Source organism: Scyliorhinus canicula, chromosome 10 (genome assembly GCF_902713615.1).
Source record: "Scyliorhinus canicula chromosome 10, sScyCan1.1, whole genome shotgun sequence".
Lineage (NCBI taxonomy): Eukaryota > Metazoa > Chordata > Chondrichthyes > Carcharhiniformes > Scyliorhinidae > Scyliorhinus > Scyliorhinus canicula.
This window is the reverse complement of record NC_052155.1, coordinates 61,722,301-61,744,581: the sequence shown is the minus strand read 5'-3', so window position 1 is coordinate 61,744,581 and position 22,281 is coordinate 61,722,301. Positions and strand designations below refer to the sequence as shown.

The 22,281-nt window shown below is 44.7% G+C and overlaps 1 protein-coding gene across 9 annotated transcripts in view; it reads right to left on the bottom strand.

The window, feature by feature from the left end:
* The window catches only part of runx1t1 (RUNX1 partner transcriptional co-repressor 1), a 111,110-nt gene that overhangs the window by 8,071 nt on the left and 80,758 nt on the right, over positions 1-22,281 (bottom strand). For 7 of the 9 annotated variants that reach the window (XM_038809059.1, XM_038809055.1, XM_038809061.1 and 4 more), the window contains exons 7-10: positions 21,977-22,062; positions 21,368-21,566; positions 19,956-20,021; positions 13,378-13,571 (exon numbers count right to left, since the gene is read on the bottom strand). In XM_038809059.1, coding sequence (XP_038664987.1) covers positions 13,378-13,571; positions 19,956-20,021; positions 21,368-21,566; positions 21,977-22,062 — 545 coding nt within the window. The remainder of the gene's footprint in view (positions 1-13,377; positions 13,572-19,955; positions 20,022-21,367; positions 21,567-21,976; positions 22,063-22,281) is intronic. The other 2 variants (XM_038809064.1, XM_038809056.1) reach the window with 2 other exon arrangements.

Below are 22,281 nucleotides of genomic sequence, written 5' to 3'. Positions count from 1 at the left end.
TGGAGTTTATCAGGACAAATTTGAGGTAATGCATTTTGGAAGGTCAAATACAGATGGGAAGTATACAGTAAATGGCAGAACCCTTAAGAGTATTGATAGGCGAGGAATCTGGGTGAACAGGAACACAGGTCACTGCAAAGCAGGTGGAGAAGGTAGTCAAGAAGGCATATGGCGGGCAGCACGGTGGCCTAGTGGTTAGCACAACCGCCTCACGGCGCTGAGGTCCCAGGTTCGATCCCGGCTCTGGGTCACTGTCCGTGTGGAGTTTGCACATTCTCCCCGTGTCTGCGTGGGTTTCACCCCCACAACCCAAAAATGTGCAGAGTAGGTGGATTGGCCACGCTAAATTGCCCCCTTAATTGGAAAAAATAATTGGCTAATCTAAATTTAAAAAAAAAAAAGAAGGCATATGGCATGCTTGCCATCATTGGCCAGGGCATTGAGTATAAAATTGGCAAGTCATGTTACAGCTTTATAGAACCTTAGTTAGGCCTCAGTTTGGATATAGGCTGGGATTCTCTGACCCCGCGCCGGGTCGGAGAATCCCCGGGGGGACGCGAGAATCACGCCCCAATGCCGGCTTACCGATTCTTCCCCTCTGATTCTCGGGCACCTGCGGGAATCCCGCTGTGCCGGTCGGAGGCCTTTGAAAGTGCCCCCCGGCGATTCTCCAGGCCCCGACGGGCCGAGTGGCCACTGAGTCCTGCCGGCGTGGTTATTCAGGTCCCACATGGCTAGACCTGGAAGGGGTGTCTGCGGGTGCTGTCCTAGAGTGGTGGGGCGAGGGGGGATCTGACCCGGCCTGGTCCACAATCGGGGCCTACCGATCGGCGGGCAGGCTGGTTCCGTGGGGCCTATGTCCCTCCGCGCCGGGCCCCTGTAGGATTCTGCCATTTTGCCCGGGGGTCGGCATGGGGAAGGGAACCCCGCGCATGCGCGGAATCACTGCGGCCGTAGCGCGTAATCAGGCATGTGCGAACTTGCGCCGGCCATTCCGCGCCGGCTGGAGCTGTGGGGACCATTCCAGCGCCAACCTAGCCCCCTAGGAAGGGGAGTATTCCTCATTATCGGGAACCGTTGACGCCGGAGTGGTTCGCGCCCATTTTCACACGGGTGTGGGGACATAGCCTCGTTATTGGAGAATCCCGGCCATAGTGTTAAATTTTGGCGCCACACTACCAGAAGGATGTGGAGGCTTTGGAGAGGGTACAGAAAAGATTTACCAGGATGTTACCTGGTATGGAGGGCATTAGCTATGAGGAGTGGTTGGAGAAACTTGGTTTGTTCTCACTGGAACGAGGGACATTGAGGGACAACCTGATAGAAGTCTACAAGATTATGAGGGGTATGGACAGAGTGGATAGTCAGAAGCTTTTTCCCAGGGTGGAAGAGTCAATTGAAAAAATGAAAATCGCTTATTGTCACGAGTAGGCTTCAATGAAGTTACTGTGAAAAGCCCCTAGTTGCCACATTCCGGCGCCTGTTCGAGGAGGCTGTTACGGGAATCGAACCGTGCTGTTGGCCTGCTTTCAAAGCCAGCGATTTAGCTCTGTGCTAAACAGCCCCAATTACTAGGGGACATAGGTTTAAGGTGCGAGGGGCAAAGACGCCTCCACAATCATGCTTCGCAATTTTTAATTGATTCTTCATTGGCAATGCTGCTGTGGGAATCCACTCTCAAATATTTAAGTGGACAATGCCTTTTGAAGCAGGAGTCCTAGGATGGGATTCTCTGTCCGTTCATGCCAGCGGGATTCTCTGGTCCTGCAGCAGTGAATGGAGATTTGGCCGAGCGCTGAATTCTTCCTTCTTGCTGGCAGCGGCACGGATTTGCAGCGAAGGACCCTGGCCCTAGTGTTATTACCAAACTATTTCTACTTGAAGCAACTCCATAACACATGCATTAATCACTCAAAAGCAAATTTAATGCAAGCCATGCATTACCATCCACTTACGAGTTGGCACTGAAACAGTGTTCAAATATTTGTATTCTTGTTCATCATTATACCTGCTTTGTAACTTCATCAATATATGATTTCTTAAGTACTCTTAAATGCAGGACTGCATAATATCCACAACTACAATTTAGAGCATTTTCAAAAATGGCAACTGCAAATAAGAGAAAAGCTTATGCACCAGAACAAACAATAATATTTGTGAAACTGATTGATGTGGTTTTAAACCATACAGAAAACTAAGATTCCAGGCACAACCCCAGGTCTTTTGGCGATCTTGTCGGGAGCAGTCATTGGGGTGCTACAATTGGGCATGGCATTGATAAAGAAGCCAGTGTTATCCAAAGACCCATTCAGAATCCTGCTTTTGGGTTGTGAGCGATGCTGGCACGGCCACATTTCCTGCTTATCTTTAATGGCCTTGAAAACACGGTGGTCCGACTTCTTTTAATTTGCTGTGCCGTACTTTAAAAAAAAAAATTTAGATACCCAATTCATTTTTCCAATTAAAAACAAGGAAAGAACAAAGAAAATTACAGCACAGGAATAGGCCCTTCGGCCATCCCAGCCTGCGCCAATCCAGATCCTTTATCTAAACCTGTCGCCTATTTTCCAAGGATCTACTTCCCTCTGTTCCCCGCCCGTTCATATATCTGTCCAGATGCATCTTAAATGATGCATCTTAAAAGAAAATCACAGCACAGGAACAGGCCCTTCGGCCCTCCCAACCTGCCCCGATCCAGATCCTTTATCTGAACCTGACGCCTATTTTCCAAGGATCTAATTCTCTCTGTTCCCCTCCCGTTCATATATCTGTCTTAGTGTCGCCAATCCACCTAGCCTGCACATCTTTGGGTTGTGGGGGCAAAACCCACGCAAACACGGGGAGAATGTGCAAACTCCACACGGACAGTGACCCAGACCCGGTATCGAACCTGGGACCTCGGCGCCGTGAGGCAACAATGCTAGCCACTGCACCACCATGCTGCTCTGCTGTGCCGTAATTTTGCAGGATACAATGTTGAATGAAGTCCATCCAGCAAGGAATTTATATCAGAATTATATGTAAATTGGAAGCAAATGCGTATTCCCATGGTGCTGACACACTTGCTCTTGTTGAAGTAATGGGGAGGTGCCATCAAAGTAATCTTGGTGAGTTGTACCTATCCAACGTGTAGATAGTACATAACGCAGTCACAATGCACGAGTGATGGGTGGGTACATGAAAGAGTCCAGAGGCAGAGGTATCAATTTAGAAAATTACTCATATTTTTTTGAATGTCATTGCCGCAGCACCCACCCAAGTGAGTGGGAGGTTTTCAATCGCACTCTGACTTGAGCACTGTAGATGGTGTACAAAGATAGTGGACAAAGGAGTTAATCCATTTTGTCAAAGAATAACCCAACCTCTGCCCTGCTTTTATAACCAGATTGTTGATGCAGTGATAGCATTGATATTAAACTGGTCATCAAGTATGTCCCTCAATATATTGATGGTTTGGGACTCTGTAATGATGGTGTCATTGAAAGTTGTGGAAGATGACTGGTCTTCCTTTGGTTAAAGGCGATTGGAGCAAGTGTTAAGCTTAACTGTGACACCACAAACACCAAAGGTTGGACTTTTGTGGAAGAGACTGGAAGTGAGCAGGAAAGCTTCCGACTCTGCAACCTCTTCCCTGGCGGTCTCCGTTCCAGTGTTCCCACGCTGCCAGATTTTCATTCTGGTGATGCGGATGTGGAGGTGAGGCGGGGTGGAGGCGGATCGGAGGCGGCAAAGGAGGGGCCAGCAAGCTCGTCTCCATTTACTGGGACATCGGCCCAGTTGCAAACATTATCCTCAGCTCCTCAAGTCCTGAACCAACCCCTGCACCCCTCCAAATCTAAGTCGCCCTCATTTCTCCCATGCCCCCCACATCAAGGGTAATTAGGGATGGGTAATAAAAATGCTAGCATCGCTAATGAAGCCCACATCTCATGAAAGAAAGAAACATTTCCCATGCCACCTCCATGCCCTACATCCACCATGCACACCACCCATATCCCCTATTCCTCTTCTATGCCTAAGTCTGATATGTCATCTCAATGACTTCCCATATCCCCATGACCTCCAGCCATCCACCATGTCACTTTCCCAGAATCCACTATTACAAAACCAACAAGCTATTGGCTAGTTTTTTTTTAAAAATGATCCTGAAATTGACAACGTAAGTAGATACTTTGAAAATATACCGTGGAAAAAAAATCTGAGCTCACAATCTCATGTCAACTAATTCATAGCTTCAATGTCAGAAGCTATTGACAATGTCATACATTTTAATTGAGTAAATAAACACACAAGCATTGAAAACAATAGGAATAACTCCACAATTGTAATAGCGATGTCAATCGAACAGAGATTGAACACCCTTCTGCAGCTGTGGAAACATTGACTAATGCACTTGGCTCAGTAAGCATTCTTGGAGCTCAGCCAAACATTCCTAATGAAGCCACCTGTAAAACCATTGAGTGGAGTGGCCTACTGTTCAGCATGATTTGATGATACAGTTACCAGATGGTCTCATTTTAAATGCTTGGCTGAACTCCACAAATGGCTAATGCACTTATCGCAGCATGCACTATTAACAAATTTGCAGAGGGAAATTCAAGCTTTTTTTGACAGACATCTCTATTACTTGCAATAAGTTATTCTTTCTTGTTTGATTCACAGCTTTATTCAGAGGGGCAATATATTTCAAAGAGAATGTTAAATAGCTGCTTGCTCTTTTGCATAGAAACATACATAGAAAACAGAAGTAGGAGGCCATTCGGCCCTTAAAGCCTGCTCCGCCATTCATTATGATCATAGTTGATCATCAAGTTCAATACCCTGATCCAGCCTCCCCCCCCCCCCATATCCCATGATCCCTTTAGCCTTAAGAGTTTTATCTAACTCCTTCCTGAAATTATACAATGTTTTGGCCTCAACTACTTTTTGTGGTAGTTCCAGATTCACCACTCTCTGGGTGAAGAAATTTCTCCTCACCTCAGTCCTAATCGGTTTACTCCTTGTCCTCAAACTTTGACCCCTAGTTCTGGACTCCCCTACCATCGGGAACATTTTTTCTGAATCTATCCTGTCAAATTCTGTTATAAGTTTCTATGAGATCCCCTCTCACTCTTAAACTCCAATGAATATAATCCTAACTGATTTAGTCTCTCCTCATATGACAGTCCTGCCATCCCAGGAATCAGCCTGGTAAAACTTCGCTGCACCCCTCCATAGCAAGAACATCCTTCCTCAGTTAAGTAAACCAAAACTGCACACAACACTCCATGTGTGGCCTCACTAGGGCTATATACAATTGCAGTAAAACAGCACTATTCCTATACTCAAATCCTGCTGCTATGAAGGCCAACATACCATTTACCTTCTTTACTGCCTGCTGTACCTGCGTGTTTACTTTCAGCAACTGATGCACAAGGACACCCAAGGCATCCACCTCTCTCAACATACACTGATTCAAATAATAATCTGCCTTCCTGTTTTTGCTAGCGAAGCAGATAACCTCACATTTATCCACATTAAACTTCATCTGCCATGCATATGTCCACTCACTCTGCCTGCCCAAATTCTGCTGAAGCATCTCCGCCTTCTCCTCACAGAATACCATCCCACCCAACTTTGTATCATCTGCAAATTGGAGATAATACATTTAGTGCCCTCGTCCAAATCGTTAATATATAATGTGAACAGATGGAGTCCTAGAACAGGTCCCTGTAGTACCCAAATAGTCACTACCTGCCAATTGGAAAAGGACCCACTTATTCCAACTTTTTGCTTCCGTCTGCTAACCTGCTTTCTATTCATTTCAAGACACATCATGCAGTCCCATGCGTTTTAACTTTACATAGTTTTGAGACCTTGTTGAAAGCCTTTTAAAAATCTAAATAAACGTTATCCACCGGTTCTCCCTGGTCAACTCTACTAGTTACATCTTCAAAGAATTCTAGTAGATTTGTCAAGCATGATTTCCTTTTGTTAAGCCATGCTGAATTTGTCTGTTAATACCACTGCTTTCCAAATGCTGTGCTATGAAATCCTTGAAAATGGACTCCAGCAACTTTCCTACTACTGACGTTAGACTTACTGGTCGATAGTTCCCCGTTTTATAAGAACATACAAGAACTAGGAGCAGGAGTAGGCCATCTGGCCCCTCGAGCCTGCTCCGCCATTCAATGAGATCATGGCTGATCTTTTGTGGACTCAGCTCCACTTTCCGGCCCGAACACCATAACCCTTAATCCCTTTATTCTTCAAAAAACTATCTATCTTTACCTTAAAAACATGTAATGAAGGAGCCTCAACTGCTTCACTGGGCAAGGAATTCCATAGATTCACAACCCTTTGGGTGAAGAAGTTCCTCCTAAACTCAGTCCTAAATCTACTTCCCCTTATTTTGAGGCTATGTCCCCTAGTTCTGCTTTCACCCACCAGTGGAAACAACCTGCCCGCATCTATCCTATCTATTCCCTTCATAATTTTAAATGTTTCTATAAGATCCCCCCTCATCCTTCTAAATTCCAACGAGTACAGTCCCAGTCTACTCAACCTCTCCTCATAATCCAACCCCTTCAGCTCTGGGATTAACCTAGTGAATCTCCTCTGCACACCCTCCAGTGCCAATACGTCCTTTCTCAAGTAAGGAGACCAAAACTGAACACAACTGAACACTGTTTTCTCTCTACCTCCCTTGTTGAATAGCTTTTTTGAATCTCTTTTTGGGTTCTAATTCATGATTAGGTTTGTGCCGTGGTTCATGACTCCTCTGGGAAGTTGTGAATCATATCTACAAATCTAATAGGTTCACTGCCATCAAAACTGCAGTCACAGAAGGATTGAAATTTCCACTCACGCAATGGAGCCTACAAGATTCTGCCTGGAGGCTGGTTATCCACAACACTATCCATGCCAGCAAAAACTGCCTGAAATGGGAATGGGGCAGGAATCAGATCCAGCCCACCATTTTTAAAGCCCATTCCTCTCCCTTCTCATACAGAAGTACAAAAATCCAGGCCAAATAGTCCATTGACCCGAATGGTCAAGGTTCACATAAAATGGAGACATGGGTAAGATACCAGAGGGCCATGGATACCTTTATTACTGTGCTGCTGCATAAATCAGCATTTTTATTAAAAAGCGAGCTCCCTCGAATACATAACAAATTCACTTATTTGGAGAGAGATGTGCACATGTTATTTTAAGCTGGATTTATTGGTGTTGGAAATAAATGGAACTTCACCTATTCCAACAGACTTGTGATCTGTCTGACGGTTTGCATTCAGTTGCAGCTGGAGCTTATAATCTTTATATAATCTTTCTATCTGGTAGAGAACGGTACTGGGGCCTCTCCCATGCTTGTTTAATTTTTTACTTTTGGTTCTCCAAGTGTTTTCTAGGAACTCACAATTGCCAAGGCTGATGAGCAGCCAAATCCAACTGCATCCCTCTTTTTACACTGGATACTCTTATGTCAATTTGTAAGATCAATGCCGATCTCCAATATGGTGTACCTACGTTCACTGGAAATGGGTCAGAAGGCTCATCATTATCCAAATCTCACATGAGCATACCATCATGCGTGGAAGGTTTTTTACGCCGAGGGTGGTGGGTGCCTGGAACGCTTTACCAGCGGAGGTGGTAGAGGCGGGCACGATAGCATAATTTAAGAAGCATCTAGACAGGTATATGAATGGGCGGGAACAGAGGGAAGTAGACCTTGGAAAATAGGAGACCGGTTTAGATAAAGGATCTGGATCGGCGCAGACTGGGTGGGCCGAAGGGCCTGTTCCTGTGCTGTAATTTTCTTTGTTCTTTGTTCTTTAAGATCATGCAACCGTCGAACCATTTATGATGAATTTCTCCATTACCTTTGAGGGGTCCTCAGATGACTGTGTCAAAGGTCTTGATCAGGTCAATAAATAAAGTGCGGTGATCCAGCTTCCATTTTTGGCATTTCTCCTGACGTTGACCAACTGTAAACACCATTTCAGTGGTCCCTTTCTTGGCAGCAGAGCATGGTCAAAATATTCCATTAAGCAGTTCAGAAGGATTCTGGCAAAGATTTTACCAGTCTAGGAGAGGAGTGAGATGGGCAGCACAGTAGCAGTGGTAATACAGTTGCTTCACAGCTCCAGGGTCCCAGGTTCGATTCCCGGCTTGGGTCACTGTCTGTGTGGAGCCTGCATGTTCTCCCGTGTGTGCGTGGGTTTTCTCTGGGTGCTCCGGTTTCCTCCCACAGTCCAAGGATGTGCAAGTTAGGTGGATTGGCTATGCTAAATTGCATCCTAGCATCAAACTCAGATAACACATGGACAGGAAACTGCTCAAAGGGAGACAACTCCAGGGATTAGGTGGATTGGCCATATTAGTGTCCAAAATTGCCCTTACTGTTGGGTAGGGTTACTGGGTTATGGGGATAGGATGGAGGTGTGGGCTTCGGTAGGTGCTCTTTCCAAGAGCCGGTGCAGACTCGATGGGCCAAATGGCCTCCTTCTGCACTGTAATTTCTATGATTCTATGAAAAGACCAAGGTCTCCAAGGGCATGCTTTGTGATTTCCTATTTGTTGATGACTGTGCTGGCTCAGAGCAGGATATGCAATGTAGCAGGAACTTGTTCTCCAATGCATGCCACAACTTCAGCCTCATGATCAGCATGAAAAACTGCTCGAAGAGAGCTCTATCATGAGCTCACGGTTTCATTCCATGACCAGAGCTCGTCAGCAGTGGATAAATTCACTCATCTTGATAGTACACTCTCTTAAGCTGTCTGTCTTGATGACTAGACAAATGTAAAGCAAGTAATCTCTAGTAGACTTCGAACATCAATCTGCGAATGAAGAGGAGTGAGTATGCCCGCCAAACTGAAAGCCCTGGTCACTCTGTTCTACGTATGCGAGCCTTGGACTGTGTACTTGGACTTGAGAAGCTCACCCATTTTCACTTCAGCTGACTTTGGATTGTGGGTGGAAACCGGAGCATCCGGAGGAAACCCAGGCAGACAAAGGGAGAAAGTGCAAACTCCACACAGGCAGTCACCCAAGGTCGGATTTGAACTCGGAACACTGGCGCTGTGATGCAGCAGTGCTAACCACTGTGCCACCTTGCAGCCCCATCTGTAGTAGAAGCTACTGAAGACCAGGTGAAGGGCAAACTACCAGACACTAAGGAGCTCACCTCAGCTGGCATGCCAAGCATCCACACAATATCGAGACAATCACAACGGAGTTAGGCTGGTCGTGTAGACAAAATGTCCGATACCAAAAAGTGAATCTTCCATGGAGACTTAAGAGTCTCGGGTGTACTCAGTCAGAGGAAGTGCTACACAAACGCTCTGAAGGTTTCATTTAGGGGTTTTGACACAGACATCGAATCCTGGGAGAGCTCACCAGGATCGCTGCACCTGTGGAAGCAAGAAAAACAAACTCCGCAGCTTCCTTTGAAAACATGCGCACATAAGAGGCAGAGAGAAAATGCAAGCAGAGAAAATGTCGAGCCAGCAATTTTTCCAAAACTCCAAAGTGTCCGAGTTATCCTGTCCCATTTTCAGTGGAAGCTTTAGGACACAGATCAGCCGTTGCTGTCACCTATACCCACCAAACCCTTCCAAACACTACAGACGGGGCTGCAAGGTGGCACAGTGGTTAGCACTTATGCATCACAGCGCCAGGGTTCCGAGTTCAAATCCAACCTTGGGTGACTGCCTGTGTGGAGTTTGCACTTTCTCCCCTTGTCTGCTTGGGTTTCCTCCGGATGCTCCGGTTTCCACCCACAATCCAAAGATCTACAGGTTAGGTGAATTGGCCATGATAAATTGCCCCTTAGTGTCCAAAAGGTTAGGTGGGATTACTGGGTTACAGGGATAGGGTCAGGACGTGGGCCCTAGGTAGGGTGCTCTTTCCAAGGGTCGGTGTAGACTCGATGGATCGACTGGCCTCCTTCTGCACTATAGAGATTCTATGAAGAGCACGATCATCTTCGCCTCAAAAGGAAAAACAAGAGCTTACAGTCAATGAAGGATCTACATCTCATGCATTCTGCCTTTTCTTTTTCATAAATTGCTAGCCAAATCTACTTTCATTTCAGTTTCCCAGATGACTTTTCTTCCTCAATGGTAGAACCACTTTTAAACTTTCAGTCTGTGTAGACACTAAACGGGATACAGAGAGGGAAGTGACCTCAACCTCCTAACATTTAGCCGACTGTAATGATTCAAAATACCTGTCACATTTGGCTTGAGGTAACTGGTTCCACAGTCATTCGGAGTTGTAAACATTGCGTAAATACTGAGCTGGAGTAATTGTGGCAAGATGCATAAAGCACCAATTTTCTTCACTGCATTTAGGGTGGTGATATTTTAAGGCCTTCTGCTGAAGAATCATATGCTACACATTAAATGCTAATGTAAAGAAGATAACCATTCTCCAGTCACTACAGAAACCTTAATTTGCATTCCAGAGTCACAACTCTAATTGTTAATTTTCACTAAGCACCTAATGACCCTGCACTGTCTATAACAGCTATTGGGCACCCCGCTGCTGCTGATGACTGGCTTTTCAGCTTCAAAACACTTACTGGCAGGGATTTTAGCAGTGGTTATCAACATTTGATTTTCAACAAAAGCATCTCAATTGAACTTGCCATTTTCCACGACTGTTGCTATCGGCAACTTTGGGGAGGTGACTTCCCTCTCTTATGCCACTAATTCACAACACTTCTGGTTGCTGGCAAGAAAACAGTGAACCAGAGTTGCACAAAAATAAAATGTAAACAGATGTTCTTTAACGTCAACTGTAAATTTAAATATTTAATTAAAATTGTCCCACATTCTGGTGACAAATACCGTACATTTTTAACCTATTTTCAATGCAAAGATAATGATTAATGGCGATTATAAAGGCTCTTATCCTTCTATAATCACCATGCAAACAGAATTATTATTTAATATGATGCTGCAACAAATAAAATAAGGGGCTGCTCACCTCCAAAGGCTTCCAACCATTATTAAATGAACCTGCGCCCGCAGGATCAAATGCAGCCAGCAGATCCCAGGAGAAGCCTCCCCTGGGATTCCTGATGGCCGTTACACCACAATGGGCAGGACCCAGTTTTGCATGATTGAGTGAGTTTAGAAACCCACTTAGCTGCGCTGACGCCGGATAGAACGGCCACCCGGTATCTAATCGGTTCATCATTGGTCTGCACAAATGAAAACCAGGTGGAAGGGCACTTGGGGTATATCTCCTGGAAGGATGGCACTGCTAGTCCCACCTGGGCACTTTGGCACTGCCAGCCTGGCACCCTGGCAGTGCCACCAACATGCCTGCTTGGCATTGTCAGGCTTCCCAGGTGTCACTGCCATGCTGGCATGTGGACTGGTTGAATGCCAGGCTAGCACTGCCAGGATGTCAGTGCCAAGATGCCAGGTTGGTATTTTGTCCATGCCTGGAACCAGGCCTGGGGGTGTGTTGCCCGTATGAGGCGAGGTGGGGTGGGATGAGCCCTCTCTCCTCTATACCCCCCCCCCCCCATCTTCCGAGGGCTCCCCTTCGAGGTGAGTTGGCACTATGGGGGGCTCCGGGGGTCACATCGGAGGTGTTCGAGAGATTGGGACACCATTTAAAACATGACATCCCTCTCTCTTCCTGCATGGAGGAGCTTCGCTCATCAGAGCTCTTCAGTGCAGGAAATGACACTAAGTGCGGGGGTGATCCCCTCCTGGGCCCGAAATAGCAACAGCGTTGTTAGATAGCAGGGCCGTTCCCAGGTCTATAAGCCCTGGGAATGACCCCACTAATTCCGCCCAAAATAGACTTGGATTTTTGTTGGTTAGATCGTGCCCATTATCTAAGGTTTAGCCACTCTCGAGCCTTCCTTCTCTTCCACTCCCTCATAAAATGAAGGTCTACAGTAATGCATTCCTCAGGAAAATCTTACTGTCTGGGTTTATGTATATATAGACATTCAGAAGTAGAATCGGGAAAAGAATAATGCAGGCCTGAATCCCACATCTGTTGATTTGAAGGCTGCTTGCCCAGTGTAGCAGCCTGCTGTTTTTACCAGATAAGCCCAAGCCTGTCATTCTAAAGGTCTGGCTATATCCTATTTAATGTGGATACCCTTGTTTGTGGTGGTCAGCACTGCCATTCCTATATGGAGGAATTGGCAGGAAGATAAGAACCCAAGAAGACACAAACCTCTGCAACTGAGTCCTCGACTTCTTGACCCATAGACCACAAATCAGTAAGGATAAACAACGCCACCTCCTCCACGGTAGTCCTCAATTCCAGGGCCCCGCAAGGCTAAATACTTAGCCACCTACCCTAATTTGGCTCCAATCACAGCCATCATTGGTCTGTTGACACAGTGGATTGGATCCCGAACAACGATGAGTCAGAGCACAGGAGGGAGATAAAGAACCGAGTGGCATGGTGTAACGACAACAATCTCTCCCTCAACGTCAGCAAAATTAAAGAGCTGGTCATTGACTTCAGAAAGTGAAGTATTGTATACAACGCTATGTGCATCAATGGAGCCGAGGTGGAGATGGTTGACAGCTTCAAATTCCTAGGTGTGCACATCACCAACAATGTATCCTGGTTTAGTCACGTCAGCGCTGTGACCAAGAAAGCACAACAGCACCTATACTTCCTCAGGAAATTCGGCATGCCCACATTGACTCTCACCAATGATGCACCAAAGAAACCATCCTATCTGGCTGCATTGCAGCCTGGTATGGCAATTGCCTGGCCCAAGACCGTAAGAAACTTCAGAGAGACACGAACACAGCCCATCAAGCAAACCCACCTCCCATCTATTGACTATGTCTACACCATCCGCTGCTTTGGGAAAGCGAGCAGCATAATCCAGGACCCCTCCCAACCAGGTTATTCTCTTTTCCAACCTCTCCCATAAGGTAGAGGATACAAAAGTCTGAGAACATGCACCAACAGGTTCATAAACAGCTTCTTCCCTGCTGTTACCAGACGCCTGAATGACCCTCTTATGGGCTGAACTGATCTCTTCACACATCTTCTCGACTTATTACTACACTCCGTATGCTTCACCCAATGCCTGTGTCTATGTATTTACATTGTGTATTTATGTATGTCCTATGTTTTTCATGTATGGAATGATCGGTTTGTCAGTACGCAGAACAATACTTTTCACTGTATCTCGGTACATGTGACAATAAATCAAATCAATCAATCAGTGGTATTCAGGTCCTGCCCTAATTCTCTGCTCTCCCATCACACCATACTGTACTACTGATTTGAGATCTGTTGGAAGAGGGGTGTTTTTTTAAGAAAATTCCCTGTGGAGCCAGGAATGGCATGACAGCTAAATTTGATTTCTCAACAAGAATTGGAAGTAACGGGAGATTCTACCTCACTGGAATCCTCCTGCTGGTTAATAATTGCGAGTGCATCTTCAGCTGCTTGCCTTTTCGCATCTGCTACAGTGCGCTCCATTTTGGCTCTCTCTGTAGCAATCATGTCATGGGCCTTCCTCTCTGCTTCAGACACAGCTTTCTGCAACTCAGACATTGCCTGGCGCTTCACTTCATTCACAGCCTCTTCTGTAAAACATAAAATGCCTAATAAGTTCACACATTCTGTCCAATACAGTTATCACCAAAAATAACGAGGCATCACTCAATAAATATCTTTCATTAAAAATTAACTGGTGTAATTGTCAAAAGGATAGCGCATTTCTCCACAATTACTTTTATCCATTATAATTTCCACACTTACAAAAGCTAAGTGACAATGATGAATGTAATATTTAATAAGAACTAATTATTAGCTGGAATATTGCACAAATTAACGCTCTATTAGAACTGATTATGTCATGTTTTAAGGAAGTGTTTCACTATCTGCTTAATAACTTTTTCATGCCATTTTATTTACTTCAGAAAAACGTATATGTGAAAATTATTTCATAATACATATATCACTGCGGTAGCAGATATAAAATTATATAGGAATTTATGCAATACTCGGCAATTATCAACTACAGTTTAACTTATCAGTTTAGGTTGCACTGCACTGTTGACTTTGTTAAGGTAGGCTTGGCAAGTTGTTTTGATATCATTAAAATTCACACAGTTTTTGCATAAAATATTCACCAGATGCAATCCACACTCATACTTAATATAACCCTGGGTTTGGATCTTTTTGACTCAAATAGTGCATATTATATTGGAAATATTACATTGATATACATTTCATTAAAAAATGTAGACAATATGCACACTTGTCTATCTTGAACACATGGGTTTGAGCTCATTTTGCAGTGACATTTTCTGTAGAGAAAATGTACCATTTTACAATACAGATTCATTCTACACATAAATGGATATGCAGTTTTATTTTAAGAAAAACACCTTCCATCCTCTGCCAATTTTACTGTAAATATTCAAGGTGATTTGAAATTCTCACTCAATGGCAAAACAGAAAAACAATTTTGCTTACGATCAGAACTGTAGCTTGACTAATTGTCTATGCAAATCAGGCAATTTATATTAAAATTATGCATTTCCATTCGAGCCTCACTGGCACATGGGATCAGTAAAGAGATTTGGTGGGATGTCAGTAATGTGCTTGAATAATTCCTGCAAATTACAAATAAGCATTTAACTTTTCTTCAAAATACTGAAGCTACAATTCCATATATAGGCAAACCTTATGCTACAATATGGTATTTTTTTTACAAAGTCAGTATGTCAACATAAATTAAACGTGTACCACTCTCAGACCCATTAAGATTCAGTACGTTACCAAATAAAATCGAAATCTCAATCTAACAATAAATTTTCGTTTAAAATTGATTGTCAGAACAAAAAAAAAGCTGTTCATTTTCTCAGAAAAGACAAATAAATAAAAATGGATGTGGAACATTCTGGATATCTCGGTACCCTGACACCAATAAAAACATACAATGAGAAAGGCACACCAGCACACAAAATCAGTCTGTTATCAATTACAAAAAATATATCTGCAATCACAGATGGAGCAAAGAATTTTTAAAAAATGAAATTAACCAAGTTTGCGGACTTCTTTTGGCAATTTTCTTGGCTTGTGATTCTACCTATCCACTATGGTAATTCATACAAGCACTGGTAGCCCTCCTATAGCTAATCCAAAATTCTTCAGAAGTGTTAATAAGCTGTTAAAAATAGTGATCAACTAACCTACCAGAGACCAACAATTGAACCTGGGACATTGCTGATCTCTACTGGCTCCGCAGCATGCCAGATGGTGACAGTGCTCAATGAGCCACCAGAGAAATGCTAACGTAGGCAATCGTGCTATAAATTAAATATGCAGTTCATGACAATTATGTTTCTTTGTCTGAAAAATCCAGTAAAACCCTTGTGCAGATGAACATTGAAACAAACAATGGAAGCAGCTCCAAACCATGAAAATTCATCGAGAGAAATGATGGGCAGGGACTGAAAGAGTTTGAAGATAACTCCATTTGACAAAAATTAAACTGAATGGAGCAAAACGAGTGGCACTGCACCAATTCCATATCTGCACAGAATCAGTGAAGATGTACAAAGGCAGATTCCATTGTCCGTTGATACAGTTGCTGGTGTACAGTCTCCATGTCCTGCTGTGGACTCTCTTCTTAAACTCCCCTTGGGCCAACCGCACAACCCAGAATCCAGGTTGTTATGTACCAGGTGTACAGCAGAGGGGTTCCAAAACCTCCTGTAATTTAATATGAAATCCCATCCTGTGACAGACTGGGTTGGCCACAAAATCTTCTGACAGTATAGAAAGCTGCAGGTCTCAGAGTAATTATTAGCTGTGTGATTATCACTGACAGTTGTTGGACATTCTTTCCATTGTGATGTCCCAGGACAGATGGGATAAAGTAGCTGACATTGTCTGTGACCCAGGACCCAGTGACAGCAAAGTGCTCATATATCTAGATCTTGCTGAGATTTTGGATATGGTGTATGGCGACTAACTTATCTGGCATAATGCCGCTACTGCCATCCCTCACATGAAACTGAGCATTCACGGCCTATGTAAAGACGAAGTGGGCATCAGTTCCATTAATTGTGAATTACAGGCACTCCAGCAGTGTGAGGGTCTGTTGAATTGTTACATTGGGTATTTTTGATCAGCCTGCCATTGTTACTGGTTATGTAAATGTGAAACCACCATAATTTCAGCGAGATCGTCCCTCATGAGACAGACACTTGATAATTAGAAGTAGCTTCAAATTACAAACCTTCACAGTGAGAAAAGAGGAACAGGCAGAGAGAGAGCTGAAGGATTGATTTTGTCTAATAGTAATCATCTCTATTGTTAATGAACTCTGCCAATATTGAACACAATACCCTGTGTGGAAGTATCCTTGTTTGGGCCTCCATGTTTGTCTGACAGCCAAGCCATTCAAATAATTATTTCCTCCAGGTTACAGATATCTAGATTAGCCTCCCATATTTTGGGGCACTTCGTTACAACAAACCCGGGGTGACATCCTTTTAGTGTCTCTAGCAAAGAGGATGTTCTTTAGCTCCTCGGCTCATTGGGGTCGCAGATGATCAAGAGAAACATTCCTTGCTATTGCAGAAGGAAATTCACAACATATTCAGGTACCCACCGCTCATGTAGTTCATCAACACCAAGGTTCAATCTGTGACCGACGAAGAGGGAAGTTGTGGGAAATATGGCGAGACAGTGTCACAATCTCTCCCTGACCCAAGGAGCTGAAACAGGATGCAGCATGGCCAGTCCATCTTTATAGATACTTTCCAAAAGCTCCCTATTGATAATCAGTCCTGTATTGCACCGAGGGATAGACCACCTCTGGCCAAATTCTCTCTTGACCACAGTGACACAGAAAAAAGATTTATGTCCATTTTTGGGGTGTTTATCGGTGGCTGCAGCACCAAGAAACACCTCACTATTTAACACCACTTTGCCTTTTTGTGGTCTCGGGGAATTTCTCTCCGTCGAGGCTGCACATCATTTCATGCTGGCGAGCCCAGCGAGAAAGGCTCCTTACAGATTGGGGCATCATTCTGTCTGGCTGCCCTGAACTTCGTCCGACCCACCCCCCACTGGGTGCCATTCTGACTGGTCCATGTTTGTGAGGGTTTCGAGCATCACAAATCTCTTGAGAGACCTCTCGCAAGGTTCAACAGCCTTGTCCCAATGCCAGGTCGGATGCAACGAGGCTGTTAAATCGTGCCCACCATTCTGGGCAACAATAATTGTTTTCAAATAGATGAATTAGTCACTTTTGTAAAATCAGAAACATGATGCATATTAGGGGATATTTATGCAACAGTGGACATTCACACAGGCTGTTAACATTATAGTCAACTGTAAATGTTTAACCCCAGGAGCTGGTCTTTGCAGAATAGTGGACTAAAATAAGTCCAGTCTTGATAGGCTACAATTCATGATGGTGCTGATTAGTATTAACAATTAAACTCAAGAAGCTCAAGCATAACTTGATAAAATTTCCACTTTGGAGCCCAGCACCTAGAAATCTATATCCTTTAAATCTGCCTTCATCACTTCTCCTCAAAAAAGACACTTGATATCTGCTTCATTTCAATTTCCATCCCGTCTCCAATCTCTGTTTACTGCACCAAGTCATTGAATGTTTCTTTGTTTCCAAAATCTGTGCCTCTCTTTCCTGGAGCTCCATGTTTGAATCCCTCCAGCCAGATTTTCATCCTGCCACAGTACTGAAACTGCTCTTGTCAGCGTTACAATTCTTCATCTTCTTCATCTTTTTCGGCCCCTTGGCAGCCTTTGACACAGTTGATCACATCATCCTCCTCCAATGCCCTTCCAGTTTTATCTAGCTGGGAGGCAATGCACTTGGTTCCATTCTTATCTACCTAACTGTAGCTAGAGAACCACTTGCAATGACTGCTCTTCCTCCTCCCACACTAATGCCACTTCCCCCAAAGATGTATTCTTGGCCACCTCCCATATTCAATCTACATGCTTTCCTTGATGATAGTCTTAAGTTTTCACATGTACACTGACACCAGCTGACTCTACCTCACTACCACCCTCTTGGCTCCTGCATTGTTGCTAAATTGGCAGGCGCCTCATCTGACCTCAAATAATGAATGAGCAGGAATTTCCTCTAACTAAACATTGAGAAGACTGTTGTGGTGAAATAAAAAGTCTTGGTCGTCATTCCCCACAACAAACTCTGCTTCCCAGCTATCAACTCAATCCCTCTCCCTGACAATTCGAGATTTAACCTGGGAACTGTTTGAGGATGAACTAGACCATCTGCAACCTTGGTCACCTATGTGATCACAAGATGAGGTTCTGATCACATGTTCATGCCATCATTAAGACTGCCTATTTCCACCCCTGTCTGAGTTCATCTACTGCTGAATATCTCACATACTTTTGCGGCCACAGGCTTAACCAATCTAAAACCTCCTGCCTGGCCTCCCACATTCTATGCTCCATAAACTTGAAGTCAGCTAAATGTTGGTTCCCTTTGTCCACAGCAAGTCCCATTCACCCATCTGCACTTATTTAATTCTGGCCTCTAAACAACCCCAATTTTAATCACTCTACTGTTGCTGGTTGCGCCTTCAGCTGCCTAGACTGTAAGCTCTTCAATTTCCTCACTGAAGCTCTCTACTCTCCTTTAAATCTACCTCTATGACCAAGAATTTGGCCATCTGCCTCAATATTATCTTCACTGGCTTGGTGTCCAATTTTGCTTCACAACTCTGAAGCACCTCAAGAGAATGTTAAAAGGGGCTACATGGGACCCCACCACCTTCTTGCCTCAGCCCCAATTATGTTCGCAGTCAGAAGGCCCATCGATGGCCTACAGCCCCCCCATGCCACTAACTGAGCATTCATTGCCCATTTAAGGGCCTTGTCCCACAGCTGCTGGGTCTTGCTTGAGACTTTACAGCAATGGGCTTGCCATGCCGAAAACCCTAGAAACTCTGTTGGGTTGTTTGCAGACCTCCGGAGAGAAGGGCCTTGCTCAAAAGCACTGGATGACTGATTGGAGCACCTAATGTTGGGAACGGGCTGGGGCTTACTGGGAGCCACGTTCCCTGCCCTTGCTGCCAATACTTCCCATGATCAATCACCAGTGTCTGGGTTCATTGGTGATTTGGGATTTGGGTGTGTGCATTATTGGAAGCAGCCACTGCCTCCCTCCCTGCCGAACAATGAAGGCAATGGCGGGGCATGGTAGCACAGTGGTTGGCACGGTTACTTCACAGCACTAGGGACCCAGGTTCGATACCGGCTTGGGTCACTGTCTGTGCGGAGTCTGCACGTTCTCCCGGTGTTTCCTCCAGGTGCTCTAGTTTCCTCACATAAGTCCCAAAATATGTGCTTGTTAGGTGAATTGGACATTTTGAATTCTCCCTCGGTGTATTCGAAGAGGTGACAGAGTGTGGTGCCTAGGGGATTTTCACAGTAACTTTATTGCAGTGCTAATGTAAACCTGCTTGTGACACTAAAAGGGATTATTATCGGACATCTGATTGGCTGGCAGTTCTTGATAGGTGGGATAACTGCCTCCAGCATCTTTATCTCGAGGAAGGTCCTGCTCAGTTAAGTGCCTGCTTGGTACTTGATGCAATGGGCTTTCTGGAGAAGAGGCATGCATAGCTCTTGTTGGTTCTCTAGTCAGCGAACAAGAACCCGGTGCCTGCATTGAATAGGCCCCAGGTTTCAGAACCATGCCTTTCTAGAATTGTGCGACCAAGATCAGACAAGAAATAAATGGGAAATCTTACATCTTTTATTCAAAGAAAAATCATAATATTGACTACTGAAGCCATGGCTTCCTTAAAAAAGGAACACCCCAGTGATTTTTAATGTAGAGACTGAATAAAAGTTCACCATGTTGTAAAGTGACTGAGATCCATATATAACTAACACACACACACACACACACACACCTTTTTCCCCCACCCTTCTATAATAAAAATTACCAGCTTTTTTCCATATTTCCTCTGGCAGGTGGCCAGATGGTCTGTGAAGGAACTCCCGATGGGAATCTGCAACAAAAAAAAATGTACTGTAAGCAAAGTCATTTCTGGATAACTTCATTAGTGTTTTTGGAAACTTCACAACACTCATGAGTGAGAGGCCGCATGGCAAGCAATAAATTATTTCAGTCCATTGTTCTATCTCTGGGAATCTGTTAAGAATGAGACACATTAATGATGCTGACTAACTCATGCCAACAGTTACATGAACGAGCACTAGATTCCTCCATTTTCTGATGTTCTGACCAGCAAAGATATGCACATCCGGCATCAGGTTCAAAGGGAACTAGAGGATCCAGTGTGCGACTGCTTCACATGACTGCAAAGTTTTGATCTGTCAACTGACATGTCTACGAGTCTAAACCAGCAGCATGGTGGGGGGGTGGAGGAGAAGCTTGTTTGGGGGACGGAGCAGAAGCATGTTTGGGGGCGCGGAGCAAAAGCATGGTTGGGGGGGCGGAGCAGAAGCATGGTTGGGGGCGGAGCAGAAGCATGGTTGGGGGCGGAGCAGAAGCATGGTGGGGGCGGAGCAGAAGCATGATTGGGGGCGGAGCAGAAGCATGGTTGTGGGCGGAGCAGAAACATGGTTGGGGGCGGAGCAGAAGCATGGTTGGGGGCGGAGCAGAAGCATGGTTGGGGGGGCAGAGCAGAAGCATGGTTTGGGGGGAGCGGAGCAGAAGCATGGATGGGGGGGCGGAGCAGAAGCATGGTTTGGGGAGAAGCAGAAGCATGGTTGGGGGGCGGAGCAGAAGCACGGTTGGGGGAGAAGCAGAAGCATGATTGGGGGGGGCGGAGCAGAAGCATGGTTGGGGGGGCGGAGCAGAAGCATGGTTGGGGGCGGAGCAGAAGCATGGTTGGGGGGGCGGAGCAGAAGCATGGTTTGGGGGGGCGGAGCAGAAGCATGGTTGGGGGGGCGGAGCAGAAGCATGGTGGGGGGGCGGAGCAGAAGCATGATTAGGGTGGAGCAGAAGCATGATTGGCAGGCGGAGCAGAAGCATGATTGGGGGGGCGGAGCAGAAGCATGATTGGGGGGCGGAGCAAAAGCATGATTGGGGGGGCGGAGCAGAAGCATGATTGGGGGGCGGAGCAATGATGTAAAGATTGCATTTCCAAAGTCCAATGACAGCATCAGCTGTTTTATGGAACCAATACAAAGCAACTACATTGTCAGATCAGCCATTTGGGTGAACAGGGCAGTTTAGGTGAACCGATTATGGATTTTGACATGTTACACCGTGAAATTAAATTAAATTATATTGATATGGAGTCGGTACCAGGTTTACAATGTAACACCAGTATCATAAGCTTAACTGCACCGAATTAAAGAGTAGGTTATGGTACCTAATGACTGTTACCTAGTTGGGCAGCATCTGTAGTCACAGGACTCTGTTGTCTGGAATGGCTGCTGCTGCCACTACCTTTTTTTATATCCTCTGCATCACTGTACCGCCTGATCCAGTAATTAAGTTCCTCACGGTCAGCTTCTTGGCATCGCCGAAGGACCGTAAGTGACCGCCTCGTCTTCTCTACCATGTCCATGATACAGTTTAAAAGCTGAAACAACATATCAGGGTACACCAGTGAGCCACTAAATCTGATCATATAGTTATACACATAGTCACAGAAACAACATCCACAGTTATTAAATGTTAATTATACCATTACTGCCCCTAACTTAGAAGTTGAAACACAAGCTCTAACAAATTTAAATACTGTGCATGCAGGAAGGAGATGCAACTTTTAATACAGTAAAAAATTAGTTTATACAATCCTACATGTTGCATATTTACAGGATATTATTTGCACAGGACTTCCTATATTTAACTCCAAAACATAAATAGCACTAAATTTTATAAATCATTCAAACTTTAAAAAACAAACACTCAAATATCTGTTGCATAAATATAAAATTGCAGTTGTTTCCCTTCAGGTTAGCTTTTCAGTAAATTGATTTATTTTCTTACATGATCAAGGTGCTTCCACTCCTCTGCCCATTCCCTATCCGTTAGTCTATGATCAATCACTTCTTCTTGACGGGTGCCATGCATCCCTGCCAACAGTGGAAAATAATTTCAGACTTCCAAAGCTATTCTGCTGGAAAACATGCCATTTTTTATATTATCCATCAAGTAACTTATCACCATCGCTGCAATTCTCATCACTAACATAAAAGTGACACATCCATCCTTCAGCAAACACACCAGTTTACCACAAATGTCTATAGGCGAGCCTTGGCCCATTGCACTTGCGATGTTCACTAGTAATAATA